Source organism: Simochromis diagramma, unplaced genomic scaffold (assembly GCF_900408965.1).
Source record: "Simochromis diagramma unplaced genomic scaffold, fSimDia1.1 OVJJ01000402.1, whole genome shotgun sequence".
NCBI classification, from domain to species: Eukaryota; Metazoa; Chordata; class Actinopteri; order Cichliformes; family Cichlidae; genus Simochromis; species Simochromis diagramma.
In genome coordinates, this window is record NW_024386972.1 from 8908488 (window position 1) to 8935975 (window position 27488).

General features: G+C 37.9%; 2 protein-coding genes across 3 annotated transcripts in view; both read left to right on the forward strand.

Moving 5' to 3' along the window:
• LOC120738115 (sodium channel protein type 4 subunit alpha A-like) overlaps window positions 1-14939 on the forward strand; it is a 31445-nt gene extending 16506 nt beyond the window's left edge. Inside the window, exons 14-26 of the mRNA XM_040039177.1 lie at window positions 80-253; window positions 361-717; window positions 2985-3467; window positions 5704-5827; window positions 5944-6098; window positions 6213-6386; window positions 6485-6607; window positions 7686-7967; window positions 8052-8105; window positions 8337-8478; window positions 8642-8739; window positions 8980-9250; window positions 9348-14939. Coding sequence (XP_039895111.1) covers window positions 80-253; window positions 361-717; window positions 2985-3467; window positions 5704-5827; window positions 5944-6098; window positions 6213-6386; window positions 6485-6607; window positions 7686-7967; window positions 8052-8105; window positions 8337-8478; window positions 8642-8739; window positions 8980-9250; window positions 9348-10639 — 3729 coding nt within the window. The 3' untranslated portion in view covers window positions 10640-14939. The remainder of the gene's footprint in view (window positions 1-79; window positions 254-360; window positions 718-2984; window positions 3468-5703; window positions 5828-5943; window positions 6099-6212; window positions 6387-6484; window positions 6608-7685; window positions 7968-8051; window positions 8106-8336; window positions 8479-8641; window positions 8740-8979; window positions 9251-9347) is intronic.
• A 3412-nt stretch (window positions 14940-18351) lies between these two features.
• On the forward strand, window positions 18352-27357 carry cd79b (CD79b molecule, immunoglobulin-associated beta). Of its 2 annotated transcripts, XM_040039308.1 has the most exons (5): window positions 18352-18529; window positions 22642-22935; window positions 23071-23189; window positions 24868-24921; window positions 26712-27357. In XM_040039308.1, the coding sequence occupies exons 1-5, from the start codon at window positions 18478-18480 to the stop codon at window positions 26799-26801; spliced, it is 609 nt and encodes a 202-aa protein (XP_039895242.1). In that variant the 5' UTR covers window positions 18352-18477; the 3' UTR covers window positions 26802-27357. The 2 variants fall into 2 exon arrangements, with proteins under 2 accessions (XP_039895242.1, XP_039895241.1); XM_040039307.1 differs by lacking the exons at window positions 24868-24921; window positions 26712-27357 and having other exon boundaries at window positions 23071-24861.
• Window positions 27358-27488: the final 131 nt, after the last annotated feature.

The following is a 27488-nucleotide window of genomic DNA, read 5'->3' on the forward strand; positions in this document are numbered from 1 at the left end:
CTGCCTAACATTTTAAAATACTTTAAAGACATTGCTCAGATTTAAGGGGTGAAAAAAACATATATCTTTTTTTTAAAAGGTTTTTACAGGTATTTTCACAGCAGAAATGGTCTTCAAGCTTATTGCTATGGATCCCTACTACTACTTTCAAGTTGGCTGGAACATATTCGACAGCATCATTGTTACACTCAGTCTGGTGGAGTTGGGGCTGGCAAATGTTCAGGGTCTGTCAGTCCTCAGATCATTCCGTCTGGTGAGACACACTGATTGAATTTCTTTGCATCAGTTTAACACAGTGGAATTACCTGCTCTGCTATTACTAAATGTTTTTATTTATTTTTGTCCCATGTTTGGTGACAGCTTCGAGTTTTCAAACTGGCAAAGTCCTGGCCCACTCTCAACATGCTCATCAAGATCATCGGTAACTCAGTAGGGGCTTTAGGAAACCTGACTTTGGTGCTGGCCATCATCGTCTTCATTTTTGCCGTCGTGGGCATGCAGCTCTTTGGCAAGAACTATAACGACTGCGTGTGCAAGATCTCCTTGGACTGTGAATTGCCGCGCTGGCACATGAACGACTTCTTCCACTCATTTCTTATCGTGTTTCGCATCCTGTGTGGGGAGTGGATCGAGACTATGTGGGACTGCATGGAGGTTGCCGGAACTGGGATGTGTTTAGTTGTCTTCATGTTGGTCATGGTCATTGGAAACCTAGTGGTGAGTCCAACAACTGCATGCTATCTTCAGACTGAAGATTGAAGAAAGAAGGTCTTAGTTATTTCAGTGATCCATCTAGGAGTTTGTGAAGTAAATATTTGAGTATGTTAAGGAAAAACTTGTGAAACTTTTTTTGTTGGAGCTGGAGGAAAAAACTGTTTACGCTGATCAGCCAAAAGATTAAAACAACCTCTCTTATACTGTGCATGCCCCAGTCGTGCAGCCAAGAAAATTTTGACCCATCAGTGCAGGATCACCTGATCTCCTCACCCCTGTGGTTCGAGACTTCAGATCCTCTGTGTTCTGTGGGTTGTTGCATAGTATCCATGCATCAGGCTTGTTATGGCACCTCTCACGGGTGTTTTGAGATTTTTCATGTTCCTCAAGCTGCTCCTGAGCAGTTTTTGTTGTTTGATTGGACTCATTGCCCAACTGGGGATCTAGATGGATGACATGTGTCAGAGTGACATTTATTTCCCAGGAGATTGTTTCAGTCCAACATATACAATTTAACAGAACAGCCTTTGAACTGATTGAGAGTCTGGCTCAATTTTCGTGATGAGGCTTCAGGGTTTGTAATGCTTTCTGAAGAATTCTGAGTGTCTGTAGCATGAAAACACTGCCCCCTGACCTTTTTATCTTGGCCTCACGAAACAAGGCCATACAAACGATCACTGTCAGACATCATTTCAGCATCATATTTAATGACTAGAGCCAAATCCATTTCCTGTCAGGTTATTCATAGAAATGAAAAGGAAATGGCTCATCATCAAGGTTTGAAGTATTGTGTTAGGCGCGCTGTGCCAAAATTGTTGAGGCTTCTTGGATCTTAAACTCTTACTTACCCACTGTTAAACCTGAGCATGCTTACTTAACACATGATTGTACACTTTTTTTCTCTAATAATGAGGCAAATAATATACTTACAAGGTTCATGGGAGGGGGTTTCTATTTAAATCTAATGACTTAAGCTACCAAACAGTGGTTTTGACCTTGAGTATGCGCTAAGATCCAGCTCAAGTAAGCATGCTGCCACTGATGGAACAAACGCGGACAGCTGAGCGAGCACAGCTCAGGTGGCAGTGCGTCTGGGTGTAAAAGAGAAGTCATTTGATAGCAGATTGAACTCTAATTGATGTAGAGGTAATCATATTGAGCCATCAACACCACAGCATATGGAGGAGAAAAGATTTAAAGGGGACTTAGTATGTTTTTATTTATTTTATGTCATATATTACTGTTAGAATGGTGGATGATCATTCTGTGTGAGATGGGCAGCCAATTAGAATAAATTTGGCTCAGAGGGAGGGGCTTATTTTGAACTGAGAATCACGCAGAGTATTTTCTCTGGTTGAATGAGCATGAAATCACCACTAGCTTTTATGCACAGTTTTTATTAAACAAATGATAATATAACATCATCTCAAGCTGCTGGCTGTGCCTTCAGATAAAACCAAAAGTAATGAGTTTTAAATGTTTAGATTTTTTTTTAAAATTTTAGTCTATTTTGCAGCAAGAAATTGACTAGGTACATTTCCTATAGGCCACACTGTTCCTCTAAGACAAGGAAGAAATGTCTCACTTCATCAGGTTACCGGAAATGTACAAAGCTAATGGAATTAGCTGACAAATCACCTGAATTATATTCCAGGAGACTAGGAACATGACCCTGAAAAAACACTATAACCTCTACCACAGTTATTTTTTCCACTCATCAAAGATCATCAAATCCATTTCCGATCGTTCATTGTCGCGTTTGGTTTTTGTGCAGCTCATCCTGTCCATCAGCTTTATTTTCTTATTGACATCTCTGACACTGGAATAAGCGAGATGAGCATTCCCACTAGTCCATGTAACCATGATCTCCTGCTAAACCTGGGAAATAGAAGCCGCGAAATCAAATAACATGTTTGAGTAACTAAAGATAGCTGCATCTGAGACAAGAGGCAGACAACATAATATTTACTGATGTGACGTCACAGGAACAATATGGTATATGATGTCTGCTTGAGCTATTCCAAACTTTTGTGTTTGGTTCAGCAAAGTTAGTACAGTTTTACTCACTGATCACTGGATATAAACTTGATCACTGTTTTGCAGTCGAGTAATGATTCCTAATTCTTGCTTCTTTAGGCATCACTTTGACTGTCAAATATTTATTTTCACTAAACAAAATGAACAATAATAAGCTGTTAATTCTATGTGTAAAATATGGGCTGTACGTATGATACGTATTCATAATTACCTTCATTACTCTTTGAACTCAGGTGCTGAACCTCTTTTTGGCCTTACTGCTCAGCTCGTTCAGTGGAGACAACCTTTCTGCAGGAGAAGATGACGGAGAGATGAACAATCTCCAGATTGCCATCGGCAGGATCACACGGTTCATCGACTGGTTTAAAGCGTTCATCATTCAAACTATCTTGCGGACTCTTGGCAGAAAGCCCAAGGAGCCTGACGAGGGCCCTGCTGATGACGTCGACCCTAAAACAGAAGGAATTGAAATGAACCATTTGGACACCAGTCAGACTTTCAAACTGGCAGATGGGATATCAGATTGCCTAGTTGAAGGCCGGCCTTCTGGATTTATTGTGGATGGAGAGTTCAGTCTTAGTGTGCCAACTGCCCAGGGAGAGTCAGACTTTGAAAATCTGGGAGAGGACGATGAGGATGATGAAGATGAAACCAGTGATTCCAATGATGATAATCACTCTGAGAGTTTAGATGAGGGACATAGCCAGCAGAATACCGTAAGAAAACTTCTTATCCAAAGTCTTATACAGTTTATTTCAAATAATTGCCATCTTGTGATCTATTATTCATCTCAAAATAAGATTTTAACAGCTCTTGACCACCAAAGATAAATTGTATTGGTTAATTCATTCGTTCATTCATTCACGAGTCCAACTTGACTTTTTTGTTTTCAAATTTGCAGCTAAAATTCAATTAATCAGGAAATATATATCCAGCATAAGTAAAATTCGACTTTGGTTAACAAACTGGCAACATGGCTTAAACATGTATTGGAACTTTGTATTTGGAAATTTGCCAAACATTAAAATAAATCTTAACTATCATCAGAATATATATTTTTTTGTAACTGTTGGAAATAAGGCAGAAAAGAAAATAATTATTCTCAAAATAAATAATGCCGGATGTTGTTCCTGACGTAACCTCAAGGGGATTTGTGTGTGCTCCCAGGATCCCCATAATGTATTTTTGGGACAATAAACTTGTGTGCTGGATGTTTCTCAAACTCCTATGAACACTTAATAAAGTTTGTTTTCAGTTCATCTGCTGTTTCAGGAAAATGTGAAAGATCAAATTAGTATCCCAAGAAATATCAAAGTGAGTTAACAGTACAGGGAGTGCAGAATTATTAGGCAAATGAGTATTTTGTCCACATCATCCTCTTCATGCATGTTGTCTTACTCCAAGCTGTATAGGCTCGAAAGCCTACTACCAATTAAGCATATTAGGTGATGTGCATCTCTGTAATGAGAAGGGGTGTGGTCTAATGACATCAACACCCTATATCAGATGTGCATAATTATTAGGCAACGTCCTTTCCTTTGGCAAAATGGGTCAAAAGAAGGACTTGACAGGCTCAGAAAAGTCAAAAATAGTGAGATATCTTGCAGAGGGATGCAGCAGTCTCAAAATTGCAAAGCTTCTGAAGCGTGATCATTGAACAATCAAGCGTTTCATTCAAAATAGTCAACAGGGTTGCAAGAAGCGTGTGGAAAAACCAAGGCGCCAAATAACTGCCCATGAACTGAGATAAGTTAAGCGTGCAGCTGCCAAGATGCCACTTGCCACCAGTTTGGCCATATTTCAGAGCTGCAACATCACTGGAGTGCCCAAAAGCACAAGGTGTGCAATACTCAGAGACATGGCCAAGGTAAGAAAGGCTGAAAGACGACCACCACTGAACAAGACACACAAGCTGAAACGTCAAGACTGGGCCAAGAAATATCTCAAGACTGATTTTTCTAAGGTTTTATGGACTGATGAAATGAGAGTGAGTCTTGATGGGCCAGATGGATGGGCCCGTGGCTGGATTGGTAATGGGCAGAAAGCTCCAGTCCGACTCAGACGCCAGCAAGGTGGAGGTGGAGTACTGGTTTGGGCTGGTATCATCAAAGATGAGCTTGTGGGGCCTTTTCGGGTTGAGGATGAAGTCAAGCTCAACTCCCAGTCCTACTGCCAGTTTCTGGAAGACACCTTCTTCAAGCAGTGGTACAGGAAGAAGTCTGCATCCTTCAAGAAAAACATGATTTTCATGCAGGACAATGCTCCATCACACGCGTCCAAGTACTCCACAGTGTGGCTGGCAAGAAAGGGTATAAAAGAAGAAAAACTAATGACACGGCCACCTTGTTCACCTGATCTGAACCCCATTGAGAACCTGTGGTCCATCATCAAATGTGAGATTTACAAGGAGGGAAAACAGTACACCTCTCTGAACAGTGTCTGGGAGGCTGTGGTTGCTGCTGCACGCAATGTTGATGGTGAACAGATCAAAACACTGACAGAATCCATGGATGGCAGGCTTTTGAGTGTCCTTGCAAAGAAAGGTGGCTATATTGGTCGCTGATTTGTTTTTGTTTTGTTTTTGAATGTCAGAAATGTATATTTGTGAATGTGGAGATGTTATATTGGTGTCACTGGTAAAAATAAATAATTGAAATGGGTATATATTTGTTTTTTGTTAAGTTGCCTAATAATTATGCACAGTAATAGTCACCTGCACACACAGATATCCCCCTAAAATAGCTAAAAGTAAAAACAAACTAAAAACTACTTCCAAAAACATTCAGCTTTGATATTAATGAGTTTTTTGGGTTCATTGAGAACATGGTTGTTGTTCAATAATAAAATTATTCCTCAAAAATACAACTTGCCTAATAATTCTGCACTCCCTGTATTTTCATCTGTGTGATTGCATAATGCATTTGCATCTGAACTTTAACTGTGATTGTCTAGCTGATGGGTGCTCGGAATGGTGAGGATTCTTCAGTATGCAGCACAGCGGACTATCGACCACCTGAGCCTGAACCGGAAATAGAAGAGCCAGAGCCACTGGAGCCAGAGGCGTGCTTCACTGACAGTATGAACAACAATTTTATTAAATAAACAAAACAAAAAAGACACAGAAGTCTTTTTCAGTAGCCATTCTGTAATCTGACATTATGAGGTAATCGCAAACCTTTCCACTTTTCTCAGACTGTGTGAGGCGCTGGCCATGTCTGACGGTGGACATCACCCAAGACAAAGGCAAAAAATGGTGGAACCTCCGCAAGACCTGCTTCACTATTGTGGAGCATGATTGGTTTGAAACCTTCATAATCTTTATGATCCTCCTCAGCAGTGGAGCTCTTGTGAGTGTTGTCATAACAGCAACAAATTTAGAAACGATGACCTTTTTATGATAGCGTTAAGACACTGATCCTGTCATGACACATATCTAGGTAGATAATGTTTTCTTTTGGCAGGCTTTTGAAGATATATACATAGAAAAGCGCCGAACGGTCAAGATAATTCTGGAGTATGCTGACAAGATTTTCACCTACATTTTTGTCATCGAGATGCTCCTTAAATGGGTTGCATATGGCTTCAAGACCTATTTCACCAATGCCTGGTGTTGGCTAGACTTTTTCATTGTAGATGTAAGTTTCACTGCTTGCCTGTATGTGATAATACATCTCCTATGCCAGAAAGGTTTTGTGATAGCACTTGAATGGGAAATGTTTTGATTCTGCTACAGATTTCCCTGATTAGTTTAGTTGCCAACTGGATGGGCTACTCTGACCTTGGGCCAATCAAATCCCTCAGAACCCTCAGAGCACTAAGGCCTCTTCGCGCGCTATCAAGATTTGAAGGGATGAGGGTAAGTTATTGGCTGCTAATGCTTGTTTCATATGGGATTTGTAATACTTAATGTTAACATTATAATATTTTGAATGGTTAACACTGATTTAGAAGATGCAAACCTGTCATGTTTGATGCACTCTTGTACTAATTTGCCTGGCTTTGTCCAACTGTGTTTGTTGAATGCATGCTTAAACCACAGCTGCTGTAACAGAGGTGACTGAGGTGAGTTTCCCAGAGTCAGTTGACTAACTAATCAATGCATTCACTTGAGTAAGATTATTGTTGTAGCCCTGTGCAAAAGTCTTGAACCACCACTCATTTCTTTCTTTTCTTTTTTCCTTTCCAAGGAGTCAGACATTCTTGTTATTTTAAAGTGTTTTTGAGCAAGTTTTCCTTTGTTTCTGAAGATCTTTCAAAGCTTTTATTTGGACATTAGCTGCTTTTTCACTCATTTTCGGTCAGGTTCTTGTACCTGACCTTATCTTTCCTTTTATTTTTGTTTATTTGTTTGTTAAGTCACCTAAGATTGACCTATGAATCATTCAAGTATAAAAGAGGTATCCAACTCAAAGGATCAGATTGTGTGTCAGCAAATAACAGTTTAGCCAAGAACCAATTTTAATTGTATCTTTAAGCACTTTGTTTCTAGCAGCCTGTTGCAAAAGCACATAATGTTCTCTTTTCTTTAGCTGAGTCTATAAAACATGACATGCAGTCTGGGATCATTTTGGTAGAGAACGAAACAAAAGTCAAGAAGCCTGGAAAACTAGACCAGAGGACTCCTTTTAGGAAACAGAATAAAACTTGCCTAAGAAAGCTCAGACTTCAATTTAGAAAATAGGTGGCAATGCCAAATATTGACTTGAAATCTTGTTAGGGTTCTAAAAACTCTGTTTGTGACTTACATACTGTGCTCTCATGAATATTTGCACCTTTCAATAAATTGCTCCACCTATTTCCCATCTTGCTAACAAATTATAGAGAAATGTGGGGTGCCTTTGCACAGTACTTCAGGTCTTACAGCTGAATAAATTATTGAATAAATCTGAATATCTATTGCAAAGTTCTAAACAGAGTCTTGTCTTGTGGGGCAGGTGGTGGTAAACGCTCTCGTTGGAGCAATTCCCTCCATCTTCAATGTGCTACTGGTGTGTCTGATTTTTTGGCTCATCTTCAGCATCATGGGAGTTAATTTGTTTGCTGGGAAGTTCTACCGCTGTATCAACACCACATCGGAGGAGCTTTTCCCCATCACTGAAGTCAATAACCGGAGCGACTGCATGGCCATCAAAGAAGCGACACAGGAGGCCCGCTGGGTCAACATGAAAGTCAACTATGACAATGTAGGGCAAGGCTACCTGTCCCTGCTTCAAGTGGTGAGGTGTTTTGTGTGAGTTAAAGAAAATTAGTAGTCATATTTACTGATACATATTTTAAATAAATGTTTTCACTGACTGCAGGCAACTTTTAAAGGTTGGATGGACATCATGTATGCTGCTGTCGACTCAAGAGAGGTAATGATTTTGTGTCTTTGAAGTTCTGGTGAGCTGCATAAAGGAATCCTCATCTGGGGCAATAAATTGCGACTATGAGTCCAGTTACAATTATTTCCTTAGAAGAGCATGTATGCATTGCAACCCGACATTATAAAATATCCGATGAATCAAATGAAGAAAATCTTTCAACCTGTAACTGAGCAAATGATGATGATTAGGCATTTATTCACCTGTATTTTTTCTACTTAGGTGGAAGAGCAACCATCCTACGAAATCAACCTCTACATGTACATGTACTTTGTCATATTCATTATCTTTGGCTCTTTCTTCACACTTAACCTCTTCATTGGGGTCATTATTGATAACTTTAGTCGGCAAAAGAAAAAGATAAGTATAAGACTTTGTTCATCTGAAATAGTGCCTGTGCAAAAGCATTGAGTGTTTTCTTTCCTATTTTCAAGTGTACAATTTTATAACTTTAAACCACATAGACTTGTGACATTATTTAAATTCCTATAATTACGTTTGAATTCTGCTTTTTCCGCACTTTGGAGATGATGACATCTTTATGACTGATGAACAGAAAAAGTACTATGAAGCCATGAAGAAACTTGGTTCCAAGAAGCCACAGAAGCCAATTCCTCGTCCAACGGTAAGGCATTATGATTATTTTAGTTTTCTGTATTAGCAATGCTTTACGTTGATCAGTCCAAGACTGGAAAACTTGCATGTATGAATGACATCATCAGAAGTAATGATGCTTCACGTCGGCATGCATAACGTGGCTATGTTCACCTTTTCTGCACACTACTTGTGTTAACAGGCCAAATGACTTTCCTGGATTTGTATTTCTGTTCCTCACTGCTCTCGATTTACTTCCTCTCCTTTACAGAACCTAATCCAGGGCATAGTGTTTGACTTCATCAGTCAACAATTCTTTGACATCTTCATTATGGTCCTCATTTGCCTCAATATGGTGTCCATGATGGTGGAAACAGATGACCAAAGTGCAGAGAAGGAGAATTTCCTCTTTAAGTTAAACGTGGCTTTCATTGTGGTCTTCACTGGAGAGTGTGTGTTGAAGGTCTTTGCCCTGCGGCAGTACTACTTCACCAATGGATGGAACATTTTTGATTTTGTCGTGGTCATCTTGTCAATAGCTGGTGGGTAATTAATGAATTAAAAGTACAGCTGTGAATTGCTAATTTGGTCCAGCAGATATATTGATACATTGTTGCTTTTCTGTGTGTTTTCTTCCAGGTACAATGCTCTCAGACCTAATTGAGAAGTACTTTGTGTCACCAACTCTTTTCAGGGTGATCAGACTGGCCAGGATAGGCAGGATTTTACGTCTTATTAAAGGAGCTAAGGGCATTCGGACGCTTCTATTTGCCCTGATGATGTCCCTACCTGCTCTATTCAATATTGGTCTCCTGCTCTTCCTCAATATGTTCATCTTCTCTATATTTGGGATGTCAAATTTTGCCTATGTCAAAAAGGAGGCTGGGCTTGATGATATATTTAATTTTGAAACATTTGGAGGAAGCATTATCTGCTTGTTCCAGATTACAACATCTGGAGGCTGGGATGGACTTCTACTTCCAATGCTGAACCGGGAGCCTCCAGACTGTGATCCAGACTTTGAGCATCCTGGCACGAATGTAAAGGGCAACTGTGGAAGCCCTGGCATGGGCATGGTGTTCTTCTGCAGTTACATCATCATCTCATTCTTGGTGGTGGTCAACATGTATATTGCGATCATCTTAGAGAACTTCAATGTGGCTCAGGAGGAAAGCAGCGATCCACTCAGTGAGGACGACTTTGAGATGTTCAATGAGACATGGGAGAAATTTGACATTGATGGAACTCAGTTTATTGAGTATAGCCAGCTCTCAGATTTTTGTGATACCTTGCAGGAGCCACTGAAGGTTGCCAAACCCAACCTGTTCCAGCTGATTGAAATGGATCTCCCCTTGGTTGCTGGAGATAAGATCCACTACTTGGATGTGTTGATGGCTGTCACTCAGTTGATCTTGGGAAACACAGTGGAGATGGAAGCAATACGGAATAGCACTGAGGAAAAATTTAAGGATAGCAAAGACACCTTTGCACCAGTTGTCACAACGGTGCGCCACAAAGAAGAGCAGAGGGCCGCTGTGGTTATTCAGAGGGCTTACCGCAGCCATCTTCTGAGGCGCTGCTTATGCCATGCAGCTTTTATGCATCGATCTAAGAAGATGGGGAGAAAGAAAGAAGGTGACGATCCACCAGAAAAAAAAGGGTTGATTGCACGAAGGTTAGGGGTTCTCTATGGGAGTAATGCAGAGCTTGCTGAGGAAATGGAGCAAGCAGCTTTAGAAACTTTGGCAAGACAACAGCACTCTAATCCTGAGGCACTGTCACATTACAGAGAGGCACGGTGCTGTCCAGAAACCCCCGTGCAAAATATTGTTGTTGTTCCTGTAGAAGTCACTAATGAGGTTTTATTGCATTCTGCCCCCAACCAACACCTCTTGACTCTACAAGCAAACCTGAGAGAGTCAGTTGTATAGTAAACTGCACAATATAATTATTTGTCTCTTCCCTCTATTCTTTTTTTTTTATTTTTATTTTTTTAACAGTGATGGAAACTGTTCTTGTTAATGTATAAGTGTCGCTGATATGCTTTTTAACTCTAGATAAAGAAGAGTCTAACTGATGTTTCGAATGCAGTTTTTATCCCTAAACTTAAGAATCTATTCCTCTTTTTTTTCATGCTACATTTAATTTTCTCGGGTATTGAAAGTGAAACTGAAGTGTGTACTGCCAAGCAGGTTCAAAATAACAGGGTTTTTGTGTGCAAAAGTGTGCGTTAACTGCCTTGACAAAACCTACAGGTTCAGTTTTAGGGAGTTCAGTTGGTGGTGGTGGTTCACAAGTGGTGGTTACCAACTTTCTCTGTTAACCCCAGTTTTCTGTTTCAGGCTCAGGGAAATTTGATGCTTTCTTCTACACAAAATAAACAAATTGCCTTGCATCAGTAGGGAGGAAAAGGAGGCAAAATCAAACAAAAATAAAAAATGTGATGAGAAGAACACACCAGAAAACTGCTAATGTTGTAAATCCACATGTGAATATATGTGTTTTACCATTCTCGTCAGTTACACATAGGAGGTCTGAAACTTCAAACTATATTTCATCATGATATTGATGAACGATAATGATGGAATAAACATGAAATCGTACATATACATTTCATGCATCATCAAATTAACGTGTGCTAATTCTCGTGGCAATGCGAAGCTTGGAGTTTGCGCTGTTGCAATTAGACTGGGGTATTACGCTAATAATAGTCTGTGGCTCAGCTGGTATTAAAATAATATTCTCTCAGCTCAGAATCATATTTCATTAAAAGAACTTTTGAAAACACAACACTTACAGCTAATTATACCTAACCTATCCGGGTTAAAAGAGGTTTTAGTGACACTAAAATCTCTGGTTTAAGTCTGAACATACCTTGTCGTACACCCCTCAATGTTTCCTTCATAGAAACATAAAAATTAACAAAATTGGTCAAGGAAAATTGTGATTTAATGCACAATTCAAAAATAATGAAACAGTAAGATATGATTTCTTTCAGTTTAACAGAAATACAAGATCTAATATTTATTTTAACCTTTTTTATCCAATGAAAATATGCTAGACTTTACTGTAGGCTGAAACATTATTGTGGACTAGAATCTGTTTTATGGTAAATTTCTAGTGGGAAGAAAACAAACAAACAAAAAAAAAAAACAGAAAGAAAAACAAAGGCAAAACCTAAATTGAGATAAGCTAACAATAGCTGATTCACGTTCACATCACAGGGGATGTGAACGTGAATCAGAACAGATGGATTGCAAAAACTATGATGAAAAACATGAACATAAACCAAAGCTTGAAAATAATCCTGTGACTTGAAGTCCATGATGCTAGACAAACAGATAACCCGACACTGAACAGAGAACGACAGAGGACCTAAATACACAGGATAATGATAATGAGGGAAGTGAAAACACCTGGGGATAATGAGCTGACACAATTGAATCTGAATGCAACAGGGGAAAGTACAACTAAACACACTGAACATGGAACACCAGACCCTTCAAAATAAAACAGGAAACAACAGAACGTAGACAAGACAAGACAAGCTTGACAACGTGAACACAAAGACATTACAAATGACAGACTTCACAGGGGACAGGAAAAGACTCATATCAGGAGACATAGACGAAACATAAACTAAAACTCAACTAAGACAAATTAATAATACTGGAACAAGTATTATCTCAATATATAAGAAGCAAAGAAAATACAAAATAAAACAAAAAAATCATAATTCATGTTATCAAAAGGTAAAGAGTATAAAAGACTAATATTAGTGTTTTATTATTAATTAGATACCAGATGACTTTCTATGGGGACTCTGTTTTGTACACAGGTAAATAAATTGCTATAAAATAGAGTCTCTGGATCTCATTGTCCCTCTCTTTCTGTGAAACTACTTATTAGTTAACAATGGGGTTAACTAAACCCACATGGTGTGGCTAATATAGTTAGCATCTGTTCCTAACAGGCTCATTCAGGCAGGCCCAGTTTATATTGCACTATTTATGTCCCTCCAAGTCAAATAAGAGCAGTTCACTGCACTCCACTGAATGATTTCAAAGGTTATTTCCCACTTACATACTGTATGCATGTTTATATTTATATTTTTTGGTCCCTTCAGATATCAGATGTTCTCAAAACCTAAATCAGCCATGTTTGGCCATTTCATTGCTGGATTTCCCTTTCAGCATTCAGGTTTGAACGCTGTCTGTAAACTTACAATGTGATGTTTTTATGTTAATGTGGCTGTATTAGAGAACTGCTAAGCACATACTTACTCGCTGTGAATTAAAAGGAAGTTTCGTCTCAGGTTAGATCACAAGATGCAAGGCACACACATTGAATGGTTGAATAAAAAAAAACATGTGCCACTTTCCAAAATGTAGTTAATCAGATCTTTTTACAAATTTACAAGAAAACCTGCAGTGGATCTAGTCATATAAAGATGTTAATTCTCTTGCTTTTGTCTAAGTCTTAATAGAAATTATGATGTCTTACTTTAAATATATGGTACTGTGTAAAACTTGCAGGCAGTTTTAAAAGTAATTTCATATAAACATATTTTTTTAAATTTAGCAATAAACTTCATTTAAAGTGCAGTAAACACAGAAAAAAAATCAAATAAAATCACTCTTTGTGAATATAATTTATTTCGAGAAAGGTACCACTCCTCTTTGGTACTTCGTCATGCAGTATTATTATTATTATTATTTTATTTTTTCATTTTAATTTGCACAGGTAGGTTGTCCCAAGCATCCTAAAGACTTTCCTTGACTGTTTTGTGGATTTATTTTTTTCTCTTCATGCAGTTCTCGACTCACAAAATGATGTTGATATCTGATCAGATGCCCCTTTACATTCTGCACAGTACTGTATATACATGAATAACATATGCACTTTTACAGTTTTCTAGCTTGTTTTTTTTTAACAATAGGCAATAACATGTCTATTTTCATTGAGTTTGACACTGTTCCAATGTCATCTTTGGAGAAGGTACATAAATTATGAATGTTTCCTCCACAAGGGGTCTCTCTTGTCATATCCTGCTGCTACAGCATGGCAGTTTTTCCTGTCAGGAGACTGTAATGTGACCATCCGAACTCCTATGTGAGACTGAGACACCGCTGCACCACTCGGCTATAGTGTCCTCTCATGGGACAGTCATATTCACAAGACAGTGTCCTCTTTTTGTTTACATTTCTACTGGAGGAAAAGACACATGGGGAGCTTTGCTGGTACAACCTACAATCACCTACAATGTTGCTTGTACATACTTTTTTCTTTTTTCCTTCTGAAATGTACATTTATATCATTTTGTTATTTTAAAACTATGTTGTTAGAATAAAACAGTTATTGTAAGGAAAAGTAGGCTGTGCGATCACTTGTCAGTTACTACTTTGTCTTGTCTGTGAAATTGCATTGATGCACTGTAGCCCTCTGCTGGTGGAGAGGTTGACAGCAACACTAAAAACTGAAGATGGAAAACAACCAAGAGAACACAATGTAGTGACTTTTTACTCTTTAAAAAAGCCACTATAGTCAGACTTTTTAATGAACTATGCTTTACATTAATCTCTATGTCTATGAGTGTCCATCTTTTTGCATAATTATAAGAAATGTAGGTTAATGAGTAAGAAAAAGCACATTAAAAAAGCCTCATCACTAAGGAGCAACACTTCGAGAGCTCTACTTTAACCTCCTCAAAAACAACTTACAACTGTTAAACATGTGCAGTGTGTTTTTTTTTTTTTTTACGGTCAAACCATTTTTATTAACAGGGGATTAATTGAGGCCTTAACTTAATAGCAGGTTCTATGTTGAAAAATGTGCATTCAGTGACTTTTTCAAGCATGAGTGTCAGTAGATTAAAAAGCACCCTGTTTCTGACATGGAGTGGGATGATGGGATTTTTGATTTATTTGCATTTTATGTCATTTCATTCTGCCTCACCCAGCTGGAGATCACCTCTGCAAATGCATGTTTCTAGTGACTGTTTTCTTGCCACCTGGTTTTCAATGCTACTCTTATTTTGGTTGTTTTTTTCTTCAGGCCCTAATGTCTAGTAAACCAAATTGGTTGAGGTTGGCAACATTTTTTTAACAAGTAGGATTAATCCAGAATTTTTACGTCAAATAATTAGAAAACTGTAAATCGATCTGTCACAATTAAGAGCCAAACACCAAATGACATTTAATTTTGTAGATTTTGTGCTTGCATTTTACTTTTGATTGATTAAATAAATCAGATTTGCAAACAATTGCAGCCACCATTTCTTATAAAAATGTAAAGGTTCGACACCCTAAGCATTGCAAATCTTTTTGGAAATATTTCTTTTCTTTTAAGAGAGGTACAGCATTTCTAGTTATTACATATTTCTTGAAAGAAGCTTTTTATCTCTTCCTTACAGACTGTGATAGGTGATAAAAATCCACACCGTACGCAAATATCGAGGACTCTGCTGTGCGGAGTTTATCAGCTTTGAAAATTAGGGAAATGAGATCAGCTTGACTGACCTGAAAACTTCACTCTTGACTGCAGGTTTATGTTGCATAACAAGATTGAGAGTCCACAGCAAAGCTAAAAGCTCTTTGGGGGATGTACCGAGCCACATAATGGCATTGTATGTTGTGTTCGTACAATTCTCATTCTCAAATATATTTATTATTTATAGGTTTATATTTTTCTTAGTTTGTTTGTTTATTTTACTGTATATTCCATTTTTTATTTTCAGTTCACTTTAGTTTCAGTTAGTTTCCAGAGCTGATTTGGTCGTTTCAGTTTAGTTTTTTATTAGTTTCAGTCTTAGTTTTAGTTTTATACCATTATAACATGGGTGGCATTCAGAAGTTTAGAACATTTATTGCTATGCACATCATTTTAATATCATTTAGCCAACCACTCCCAAAACACGCCCGTGTTAAAGCTTCCTGATGCTTGTCGGGTTGACAAATTTGTGTGTAGTAAGAAGGACTAAAATTAACAAAGACTGAGATGATCAGGTGTTTTGAGCTGAGTTTAATTCAACAGTACCTTTATTTTTTTTTTTGTTCTTTTTCATAAGTTCATAACTTATAAAAGCATAAACAATCCTCCAACTCTTACCCATTAGTTGAGCTTGTGTGACTTGAGGCACAGAGAGGGGACTGGCATGGCCTTTATTGGCAGAAGACTAAAGAAGTTTGTGTGTCTTTGCAATTCAATCCCCCCAAAACAACAACATTGTGTTTTTTAAAATCTCCATCTAGTTTTAAGAACCACCACTGCATGTATTAGTGCAACTAACCAAACCATCCTGTAACAAATGACAGTCACACAGACGGTCTTCTGTCTAACACCACTGGGTATTTATGCCCAAAAGGAGGCTTTGGTTTACAATTAGACTTTAGGCTAACTAAAGTCTAAAAAAGCCTGCTATTTTCACTTGAACTCACAAAATTTGGCAAGTTAGATGTGAGTCAATGTTCATTCATAATTAAAAATTCAGACATTAGACAAACTACTTATAAAATACCTGATTTTTGCAAGACAGACAGCAGAAACAGATTAAACATGAGGAGAATGCTATAATACTACAAGCCTGGTTAAAATGATGAGCATATAAAAGTTCCCTGTAATCTGTTAAATATAAATGATTACAGGTAGTTAGTTACTGATACCTTTTTTTTTTCTTCTTTTTTTTCTTTTTTTTTTTGCCTGTCCCGTTTGGCTCTTTTGCCATCAGAATTGTTGTCTAAAGGCAAAGAAAGATGCCCAACGGATTTACTTTACCAAATTGACCATCCCAGCCTTGCCGTAATGGTCCATTTGATTCACCTTTTATTGTTTATTTTATTTTCACTTACTGAATACGGGACAGACTTGACTGGGGGAAAGAAGGGGAGAAAGAAAGAGGGAAAGAGAAACAGCTGAGAAGAGGGACGGGGGAGAAGGGCAAAAGACAAAAACCAACAGAATGAGCAGAAAAAAAAAAAAGAAATAAAAAATGCATATATCAATCACCTGGATTACCTGCTGAGAAAGAAAAAAGAAAACAAGCAGAAGAGAACAAGAGTAATAGAATAAACAGCATCACAATGATATATGGGAATATGACAGTAAATACTAAATATTAAACATTATTGTGCAGCACATAAGATCAACAGAACAGTGTGCTTTGAGGTAGGAGCCAAAAAGGGTGTAGTTTGTGGGTGTGATCACCCGTGTGTACACCTGTGAGCATGGACGCGCTTGTTTTTTTTAAAAGGTTCCTTCATGTAATGATCTGCTAGAGGGTGTGGGGGGGCCACAGCCCCGTCCTCCAGGGCATGAAGCAGGTATGGAGGAGATCAAAACTCCAGACATCCAGAGGCCCCCAGAACACAAGAGACCAAGGAAGACTAACAGAGGGGCAGCCGCGCCACTGTCCCAGAAAGAGCTGAGGAGAGTCCCAGATGAGGGTTCACTCAGCAGTTACTGATACCTGATAGTCATTTCTTCACACTTTTCTGCTATACAAAACTATGAACTACTATCTTATGGCAGCTATTTCAAATAAATGTAATGAAGGCTAAATGAGCATATCATAGCTACCATGCTTTTGTAATGTGTCACTAATTTCTCTGGTCATATATACTTTTATTTCTCTGGTGCTAATTTATTATACAAAATAACTACCAAAAGGCAATGATAGCTACTTTAATAGCCATTATTTCCATTTTGGACAAATTTGGATTTGTCACTTGATTTGTCACCTCTTGCCACTGATTTTCAGAGCATTTCTGAGGAAGCTTTGGCAAACTGTATATATATGGATCAACTTAAGGGCCAGGTTTATCTCTCTGGCCCTGTTTCAGGTAATTGGTAGGGGGTTTTTTTTCTGTTATTTTTCATACATAACTTTCAGTTACTGCTAATTTACCACAGATATATATTGTTATTGTTACTTCTTCTTCTGTCCTCCACTTTTCCAGTTACCTCATTTTTTTAAGGATACACTGCACACCATGCCAAAATATGCTAGCTTTCTGGTAAAAGCTCTCTATAAATTGGGTTTTTCGGTCTGAAGAGACCATTTAAAATTGGTTCTTTGCTAATTTGCTTGTGAACTAGTTCATCAATTTCAATAGGTGCCATTTTTATGCTGGAACGATTCATAGTTGAGTGTTGAGTGGTTTAAAAACTGTAGAAACTTTAGTCCAAGCCTGGAGAATTGTTGCTAAAGACCACTGCTAAAGACATATTTGACTCATTGGAAACAAAACAAACAAACAAACAAATAAAAAGGGTTGAAAAGTCTCAACGACTTTTGCACAGTATAGTATCTTCTTTTGCATACTGTGTCTTGTAAATGGTCTTTTTAAAAAGGAATTACATGTTTAAAAACGATCTGCTTTGGTTTCTTGACCATAAAGGCTTTCTTTAGAAATCTAAGTTATCTAAAAACATCATCTTGGCATCAATATTGAAACTATGATATTATATTGGCTGTAGTATCACTAATCGTAACCTTAATGTTTAGCTTAATAATGCTGTTTCATCTGTCCCTAAAAATGGAACATTTAATCACACGGGTTACCGACAGTAAAAGTGTGGGCTGTTATTTTGGTTCAACGATAGAGCCCTCTTCCTCTTATTTGCCTGCCTGCATGGTGACAGAAGACAGACTGCACACCCACTGATGCAGACACTTCATCTTCGTTCACAACACTTTTAGACCTGCAGAGAAACTCAGATACAGCCGTGGAGTCAGCATCTGAAGCGTATTTCTCTTCTTTTTGAGGACATCATGCGCTGGATGTTAGCTGGATGGTGGGGGCTTGTTTTAATCAGTCTGTCAGGTAAATGGAAACTTTTGGAATATAATCAACACGATTTTGTGACTGAAAAATGAAACCAATACAGGAAAAATACCAGTTTGAGTGCTATATATATTAACTCACAGTGCCAGTACACCAAAATAATTCAGTAAAGTACAGTACTGGTAATTTATAACACCTCACGCAGCCTTTTTAATTGTATTTTTTATAACTGTTAAACCACAACTACACTGCGTACTAGTGTTTTGCATGTTATTTTTGACTCTGCAGCACCATTACTTCCTGCCCATCTGGGGAAAAGAGGAAGTTTTCTTCTGAAACAAAGACTATAAGATTATTGTCATGTTGATGAATTGAAGTCCTTTATAATTTTATAGTAAATAAATATCACACCTGCACCTCCAAGTTATTCAGTTCCTAGTTTCCATTGCTTTATTTTACATATAACTTGTAATCTAATTTAAAGAATGAATATAGAAATAGCAAATAAAAGAAAAAAGCATCTGATATTTATGTGTTGTAAACATTAAAAACAAACAAATATGATATCCTCATACATGCATGTATACATGTCTTGGGCCACAAATAAGAATTATTTTCAATATCAGTGGATAATAAGGCTTTTATTTACATTAATTGATTTATCATTACTCCATATTATTCGAGAAAATAGTGCAATTTATCATTTCATTGGCATTACCATTTCAAAAAGGAAATTCATTATTCACTTTGTTTTCTAAACTTTGTGGATTACTATAGGAATGGTTATCAATTAAATTTTAGCTTATCTGCAATGATTGTTTTTGTAGCAACATTCATAAAATCTTCTTATTTTTGATGATTGTGGTTTGTGTAATTTATACTGTAGGTTAGATGAAACAACATCTTTTTATTATGTTTTTTAGACTGAATAAACTGAATAATGGAGACAAAGAATAATGTCTCTTACGACAATGGCACTTTTCTCCACCATGTGTACCATTTGGTTCCATCATCATCTTGAAGTTTGTCTCTTTTTATGTAGTAATTTTTCATAATTAGTGTTACGGGGCATTTATCTTTTGTTTCCACATCGCATTACCCTCTTGAGACCTGAGCTCTTGTTTAGTACGCATTTTTAACTTCTCCTAGCTTGCTCCTTCATGATACAAACTAAGCTTCCTCTTTCAACAGGAAGCCCTTATGATTTCACAGAAAAACATGTCCTCATTTGGGGACAATGGGTTTATTTCACAGGATAAAACAAGAAAGTTAACATTACTTGAAAAAGTACAAAATCTCAGCCCCCCCAGGTGTGGGTTAGGGGTTACCCTGCTGGTGGCTGATGCCCGCAGACGTCAGTGCATTGGTGGTTCTCGGTGTCCGGGGCTGGGCACTCAGGTATGCACCGACTCAATCTTGGTGGGGCCTGGCACCTGTGGCTCAGTTGGGCCCCTTCTGGGGGGGTGGGGGGACCTCGGCCCTCTGGGCCTGGGGCTCGTCCCGCGGCTGGCTGCCGACAGGGCCTGCGGGCATGTCACCGCAGTCTCCTGTAGCTTCTTCACCGTGGCTGCTGTGTGACCCCCAGTCTGGGGCTCTCCTCAGCTCTTTCCAGGAGGATGGCGCAGCTGCCCCTCCGGTGGTCCTCCTTGGGCTATCGCACTCTGGAGGGCCTATAGATGTTTGGGAGCTGGATCTCCTCCATGTGTGCTTCATGTCCTGGGGGACAGGGCTATGGCTCCCCACACCCTCTATCAGATAGTTAAATGGAGAAACCTTTTACATATAAGCGCGCTCACGCAGACAAGTCTGCACACAGGTCTACACATGGGTGCTCATAGACACACTCTATATCTTCCTTTGCTGCTGCCTCAAAGCATTGTCGGTCTTGTGTTCTGCTCGGTAACATTCAATATTTATTATTTACTGTTATTTATAGTTATCAAGGTTGTTGCTGTGGTCTCCCTACTGTGTTGTTCTCTATTTTTCTTTTTCTTCCAGCAGGTGATCCAGTGGACTTTTTAATGTCTTTTCTCACTGTCCCTCTGCCTGTTTTTCTTTCCCCTCTCCTTTTCTTGAACTTCTCTTGTCTTTGTCTTCCCCTTTCCTATCCCCCAGTCATGTCCGTTCTGTTTGTAATAACTTAAAAGTTAAAAATAAATGAAAAAATAATACCAATCAATCTAGTGGGCCAATAATGATCTACTTGATTAAAAAAAAAAAATCTGTTGGGCCTTTTTTTTGGCCTTCAGACAATAATTCTGATTGCTACAGTGCCGAACGGGACAGGCACAAAAAACCACAAACAAACAAACAAACAAACAAAAAACTACGAAACATGATTCATTAGAATGACATACAGGGAGTGCAGAATTATTAGGCAAGTTGTATTTTTGAGGAATAATTTTATTATTGAACAACAACCATGTTCTCAATGAACCCAAAAAAACTCATTAATATCAAAGCTGAATGTTTTTGGAAGTAGTTTTTAGTTTGTTTTTAGTTGTAGCTATTTTAGGGGGATATCTGTGTGTGCAGGTGACTATTACTGTGCATAATTATTAGGCAACTTAACAAAAAACAAATATATACCCATTTCAATTATTTATTTTTACCAGTGAAACCAATATAACATCTCCACATTCACAAATATACATTTCTGACATTCAAAAACAAAACAAAAACAAATCGGCGACCAATATAGCCACCTTTCTTTGCAAGGACACTCAAAAGCCTGCCATCCATGGATTCTGTCAGTGTTTTGATCTGTTCACCATCAACATTGCGTGCAGCAGCAACCACAGCCTCCCAGACACTGTTCAGAGAGGTGTACTGTTTTCCCTCCTTGTAAATCTCACATTTGATGATGGACCACAGGTTCTCAATGGGGTTCAGATCAGGTGAACAAGGAGGCCATGTCATTAGTTTTTCTTCTTTTATACCCTTTCTTGCCAGCCACGCTGTGGAGTACTTGGACGCGTGTGATGGAGCATTGTCCTGCATGGAAATCATGTTTTTCTTGAAGGATGCAGACTTCTTCCTGTACCACTGCTTGAAGAAGGTGTCTTCCAGAAACTGGCAGTAGGACTGGGAGTTGAGCTTGACTCCATCCTCAACCCGAAAAGGCCCCACAAGCTCATCTTTGATGATACCAGCCCAAACCAGTACTCCACCTCCACCTTGCTGGCGTCTGAGTCGGACTGGAGCTCTCTGTCCCTTTACCAATCCAGCCACGGGCCCATCCATCTGGCCCATCAAGACTCACTCTCATTTCATCAGTCCATAAAACCTTAGAAAAACCAGTCTTGAGATATTTCTTGGCCCAGTCTTGACGTTTCAGCTGTCTTGTTCAGTGGTGGTCATCTTTCAGCCTTTCTTACCTTGGCCATGTCTCTGAGTATTGCACACCTTGTGCTTTTGGGCACTCTAGTGATGTTGCAGCTCTGAAATATGGCCAAACTGGTGGCAAGTGGCATCTTGGCAGCTGCACGCTTGACTTTTCTCAGTTCATGGGCAGTTATTTGGCGCCTTGGTTTTTCCACACGCTTCTTGCGACCCTGTTGACTATTTTGAATGAAACGCTTGATTGTTCGATGATCACGCTTCAGAAGCTTTGCAATTTTGAGACTGCTGCATCCCTCTGCAAGATATCTCACTATTTTTGACTTTTCTGAGCCTGTCAAGTCCTTCTTTTGACCCATTTTGCCAAAGGAAAGGACGTTGCCTAATAATTATGCACACCTGATATAGGGTGTTGATGTCATTAGACCACACCCCTTCTCATTACAGAGATGCACATCACCTAATATGCTTAATTGGTAGTAGGCTTTCGAGCCTATACAGCTTGGAGTAAGACAACATGCATGAAGAGGATGATGTGGACAAAATATTCATTTGCCTAATAATTCTGCACTCCCTGTATAAGGTGAAGAAAAGTCTTAATGCAATGTCCCTGTATGAGGACACGGGGTCCCAGGAGGTTATATACATCACTGTTCTCTGTAAAGCAAGCATCTCATAAGTGGCATACACATTATTTATCCTCAACCACAATGACAAAATTCTTTTAATGTATATCTTGTCCATTTGAAATGTGTGATAATTGCTGGTATAACTGTGTCACAGTGTCTTTCAACCTTTCTTTGTCTGCTTAGTTGCTGATAACAAGATACTGCAGATCAGACAGAAACCCCGCTTCTATGGTGTGGCAGTTAAAAGCAGTGTGCCCATTTACTGTTTATCCTCACGACAAGATAATTCTACTGTGAAGTGGTTCAAGGCCAACAAGATCGGAGACGAGCAAACACCGCTATCGACATTGATAGATGACAACATTCGTTTCCAAATGGCCTATCTTTACATCAACAACATACAAATGAGGCACAGTGGCGTGTACTACTGCAAGATAAATGAAACACAGGGACCCGGAACCGAAGTAAAAGTTTTCAGTAAGTAGCTGGAACAGCATGTCATCAGCAGATCTTTAAAAATGCGGTGAACTTTTACCATATTTTTTATTTTTTAAGTATGTACCTACTCGCTCATGATAATGCGCAGCTGACATACATCTTTTCACTGTGCAGGACCCGTTGCGATGGAAAAGGCACTCTACAGGAGCAATGTGAAGGACGGTCTTATTGTGTTCCAGGGTTTTCTTTTAGCTGTGTTCATTGCTGCTGTGTTGCTACGTAAACAAAAACTGGTGAGGCACACGATGAACAAAACTCGAGGCAAATGTGTGCTCCAAAAAAAGATTTTGTGCAGAACTTGCATAACAAATCTTCAGCAGAAAGCAGGGTTTTTTGGATCAAGAATTTTTTTTAAAATATGGTTCATTTCAGGAAAACTTAGAGGTTTTTCTTTAGAAGCAGGGAAAAGAAATGACAAGGCTGTAGAGAAAAATATATGCATTTACTATGATTAAACTCACAACAGAAAGGCTTTCTAACTGATCATTTCGCTTTGCTAAATGTGTATGCAACGTGGTGCACTGAGTAAAATGCTTTGTATCCCAGTGGCGAAGACAACAGCTTTACATTGACTTTTCTGTAAACATACTAACAGTCCAAAGTAAAGCAAAAGAAAGGCAGCAAATCATCTAATTAACAAGACAGTCGATCAACAGTAGCTCAAATATCATAGCTGCTGCCTGATCATTTTCTAAATTGTATCATATTTATAGAGCATACTTTGTTATCTCATCTTGTGATTTGCTCAATAAAATGCACGTATAAATGTTGCTGTTGCAAAACGGAAGCTGGCTTTTTGTCAAGACGCTGGCTTAGTTTATACTTAAAAAGAAGCTAGCTGTTAAGATTTCTGACATGTTGAAATGATAAGTACCTGATTACTAAGGTGGCAGCCAGATACCAATCAGTGCCAATCTAGGTTAGGCATTCCCACTATACTGTAAATGGCTGCATTTCATCCAGGTGCTCATGAGATAGCTATTGAGCTACACAGCCAAAATAACTATTTACACCTGCTTCATATATGTCTGAAATTAAATTAAAACAATACCTATGTCCTTAAATTTTTCTGAAAAGTAAGCCAGTTTTACCTATACAACACTTTTTCAGAATCTGAATTGCCTGAAATCAAAGTTGTCAATGCCATAAAGTGTCTTAGAATGTTTCGACATCCTTAATACACACATGAATCCATTTACTTTAAATAAAACCTGTAATAAATCAAAAAAAAAAAATATGATCAGTATTGCCAGAGGGAACATGTGCACCCCAAGATATAAACGTTTTTGGGCTACAGCTCCGTAGGCCTTCATTCATTCTATGTTGTAACCAGCACCTACGAAACTGGAAGTGGAGATAATAGCAGGTTTCAAATAGACGTATTAGATAAGAGGTTCTCTAACATACCAAAAATTACCAAAAGTGTATATTAATAACTGACAGTGATTTCCACCGATAGTTAAAAAAGAAAATCCATACATTTTATTAAAATAGTACTTAGTTTAATTCTATATATGAATTTAGATCTAGTTTTTGAGTTATCACAGTGTTAGCTACAATTATGTTGCCATTTAATAGGTTAATCATTTTCTACAAACATTTATTTAGCTTTTGTCTTTATAACACAGGAAAGCAACTGCAACTGTATTTTTTTTTTTTTAATATAACCTACAACAAAACTCGCTTTAGTGATTTTCACTACAGTTATTTGAGTTGACCGGTGCTTACAACACCTACTTACTGCACATTACTGCAAAAAGACAAATTTTGAAAAAAAGAAAACAAAACTTTAAATATCATTTTAATTTATTTTATTGTGTGTTATGTGCGATGTGTCTCTAAATAAGATGGTACCAGCTCTTTAACTGCATTCATTCTCCCCACCCACACCCCCATTTCCTTTTTTAACAGTGGGAACGAAGGGACAGCGAATACGAGGAGCCGGAAACAGATCACATCTATGAGGTTTGTCAGCTCTTTGTTTTACAATAAAAAGTGAAAAAAAGAAAGACACTGGCTTTCTTTAAGAAAAAAAATATTACAGTGATGCTTCACTGTGTGGTCTCATTTGTGTAAACATGTCACAGTGAATACACACCACAGCTGTGTGACTTTACATAAAAATGCAGGCACACAATAGACAGCGAAAAAACAGGAATCGCAATCTCCGTGCACCACTGAGCCCCTAACCACAAATTTACTGTCAGGTTTATTGTTGAATGTATGAATACACATCCTATATTTGAGTTAATAAATAAAGTACATCTAGCTGGCTGAATTTGTATTTCATTTGTTTATTGCATTAATAATAACACATTTGAAGGATTTTTATAGATCTTGTTGCTGCTGTTCTCTTGCACAACAAACAGAACTGTTTGTAAATCAATTATACCAAAAGTGTAGAAGGTAGTCTTACTGTGATTGCTTGACTTTTCATATAGTGAAGAGTCATTTAAAGCAACATAGCAAAAACATAGTCATAAATTATAATCTTACTAAGAATAGTGTACATAAGTGTAAGTTAATAAATAATGATAATAACAATAGCAAGATCAACTTCAATTATCGTACTCAATGCATGAGTCTTTGTGTTTTTTCTTGAGACTTTTTCATCATCAGTGTGAGTTTTCCCCTGAAAATCCTTTTAAAAAAAAGTAAATATATTTTTACACAAAAATTGCCCAAAAAAAGAGAAAGAAAATAACATAAAATGCTGGATGCAGCATATGTGATACAAATTAAAGCTCATATATGCAAAATAATATTTAAGGTCCATTTAAAAAAAGCTTATTTCATTATTTCATATTTCAGGCTTTACAGGGTTAAGTGGGAGAAATGATAACTTTTATTTTGAGCATGCACATCTCATGTAAATCAGTCAAACCCACAAATTAACCAAATGAACATGGCTGTAATTCAGAATTTCTAAGTTTTACTAATATCAACACTTTGAGTCACCCTTTTAGGAACTACTAGGAAGGTAAGACTGCACCTGTTTTAAAAGTCAGTGAGCTCACTTTTTCTTGCAGTCCTGTGACCCATACATCACTTAGTTACAATATATTTTATTAAGATTTGAACAACCCTGAATATGTACACTGCACTATAGGATTGTCAGTCGCAATGGCTAAACCTGTACACTGTTCCAGCTTATATAACTACTGGAAACCACACTTACAGCTTTACATGGTTTAAGTAAAATAATAACCTAAACACTGCCAAACTAAGGATTTGAAGTTAAATATGAACAACTATTGGTACAAATTATTAAGTAAAACTAATAAAAAATAAAAGAACATCCAATTACACTTCTTAGTATGCAGACAGCAATTACAGATACATTAATATAATTAAGTAAAATTCAAAAATAAATACAAACGAAGTAAAATCCATGAACTCAAATGAAGTAAGGATGTTGGGCTGAGCTCCAATTTGCATTATGAATGAAGAACAGTAGCGTTTGAGGTTCATGCAAACATTGTTATGTTTTGTTACTTTTTCAGTTAATGTCATTCTGCAGTGACATTAAGCAGGAGCCCATTTTTAACTCTGAGTCATGTCTGAAACACCAACTATGCAAATAAAAACTGTAGCTGCCAGTATGCCCAGACATATACAGTAACTAAGTAATGGATTTTCAGAATTTTTATAATCATTTTTTTAACCGTATAGTGAGAGAAGGGGCCCTCAAATCTAGACACATGTATAAGTAAAACTAATTAAGTTAGTAAAACTGACTTATTTCCGTCTTTTAGGGCTTGGCAATCGAGACATGTGGTGGAGGTCTGTATGAGGAACTCTCCGTGTATGCTCAGGCTGAGGGAGCTGAGGCCCCGTGGGAGTGAGACTCACACAACTACTTTTCACCTGCTAAAGCCTCTGAATGAGGACAGATTATATGTTCTTAATTGCAAGTTGTAAAGTAAGTCCTTAAATAGTTTACTGAGAATGGAGATGTGCATTTTTCTCACAACACAATACATGGTTTGTTTGTAGATGTGCAGCAGCATGCTTGCCCCCCCCCCCCCCTTTTTTTTTTTAAATGTGATGTTTAGTAACACTGTTTTGAATTAATCTGTTGTCATAAAGTGTAAATAAGCCCTTCTGCAATTTAGACCCAAAAGCTGATATTTCAGCGGATCTTTTTGGTGCTTCTGGTGATGTTTATTTAAACTGTATTGTGTATCAGTTGGTCCTATAAATGTCCAGTCTATCAGTCTCACAGGCTCTGGGTTGTACCCCTGCTCTTGATCAGTGTGAGCTGGGACAGAATTCACGCCCCTTATGACTCCTAATAAAATAAGTCTTAAGTAAGTAGATGGATAATGTCATACTGACTGTGCTAACATGAAATTTTGAAGCCTGAGGGTGGTGCAAAAACAAAGACTAACTTGTGTCAAAGAGTAAAAACAACATCTACTTGTTTTTTTATTTTTCAGTTGTTTGTTAAGATTAAGTGTATACATATGTATTTGGTTTGTTTGACATGAATAAAAACAATAAATACATCTTTCTTTGCTGAAGAAATTTAT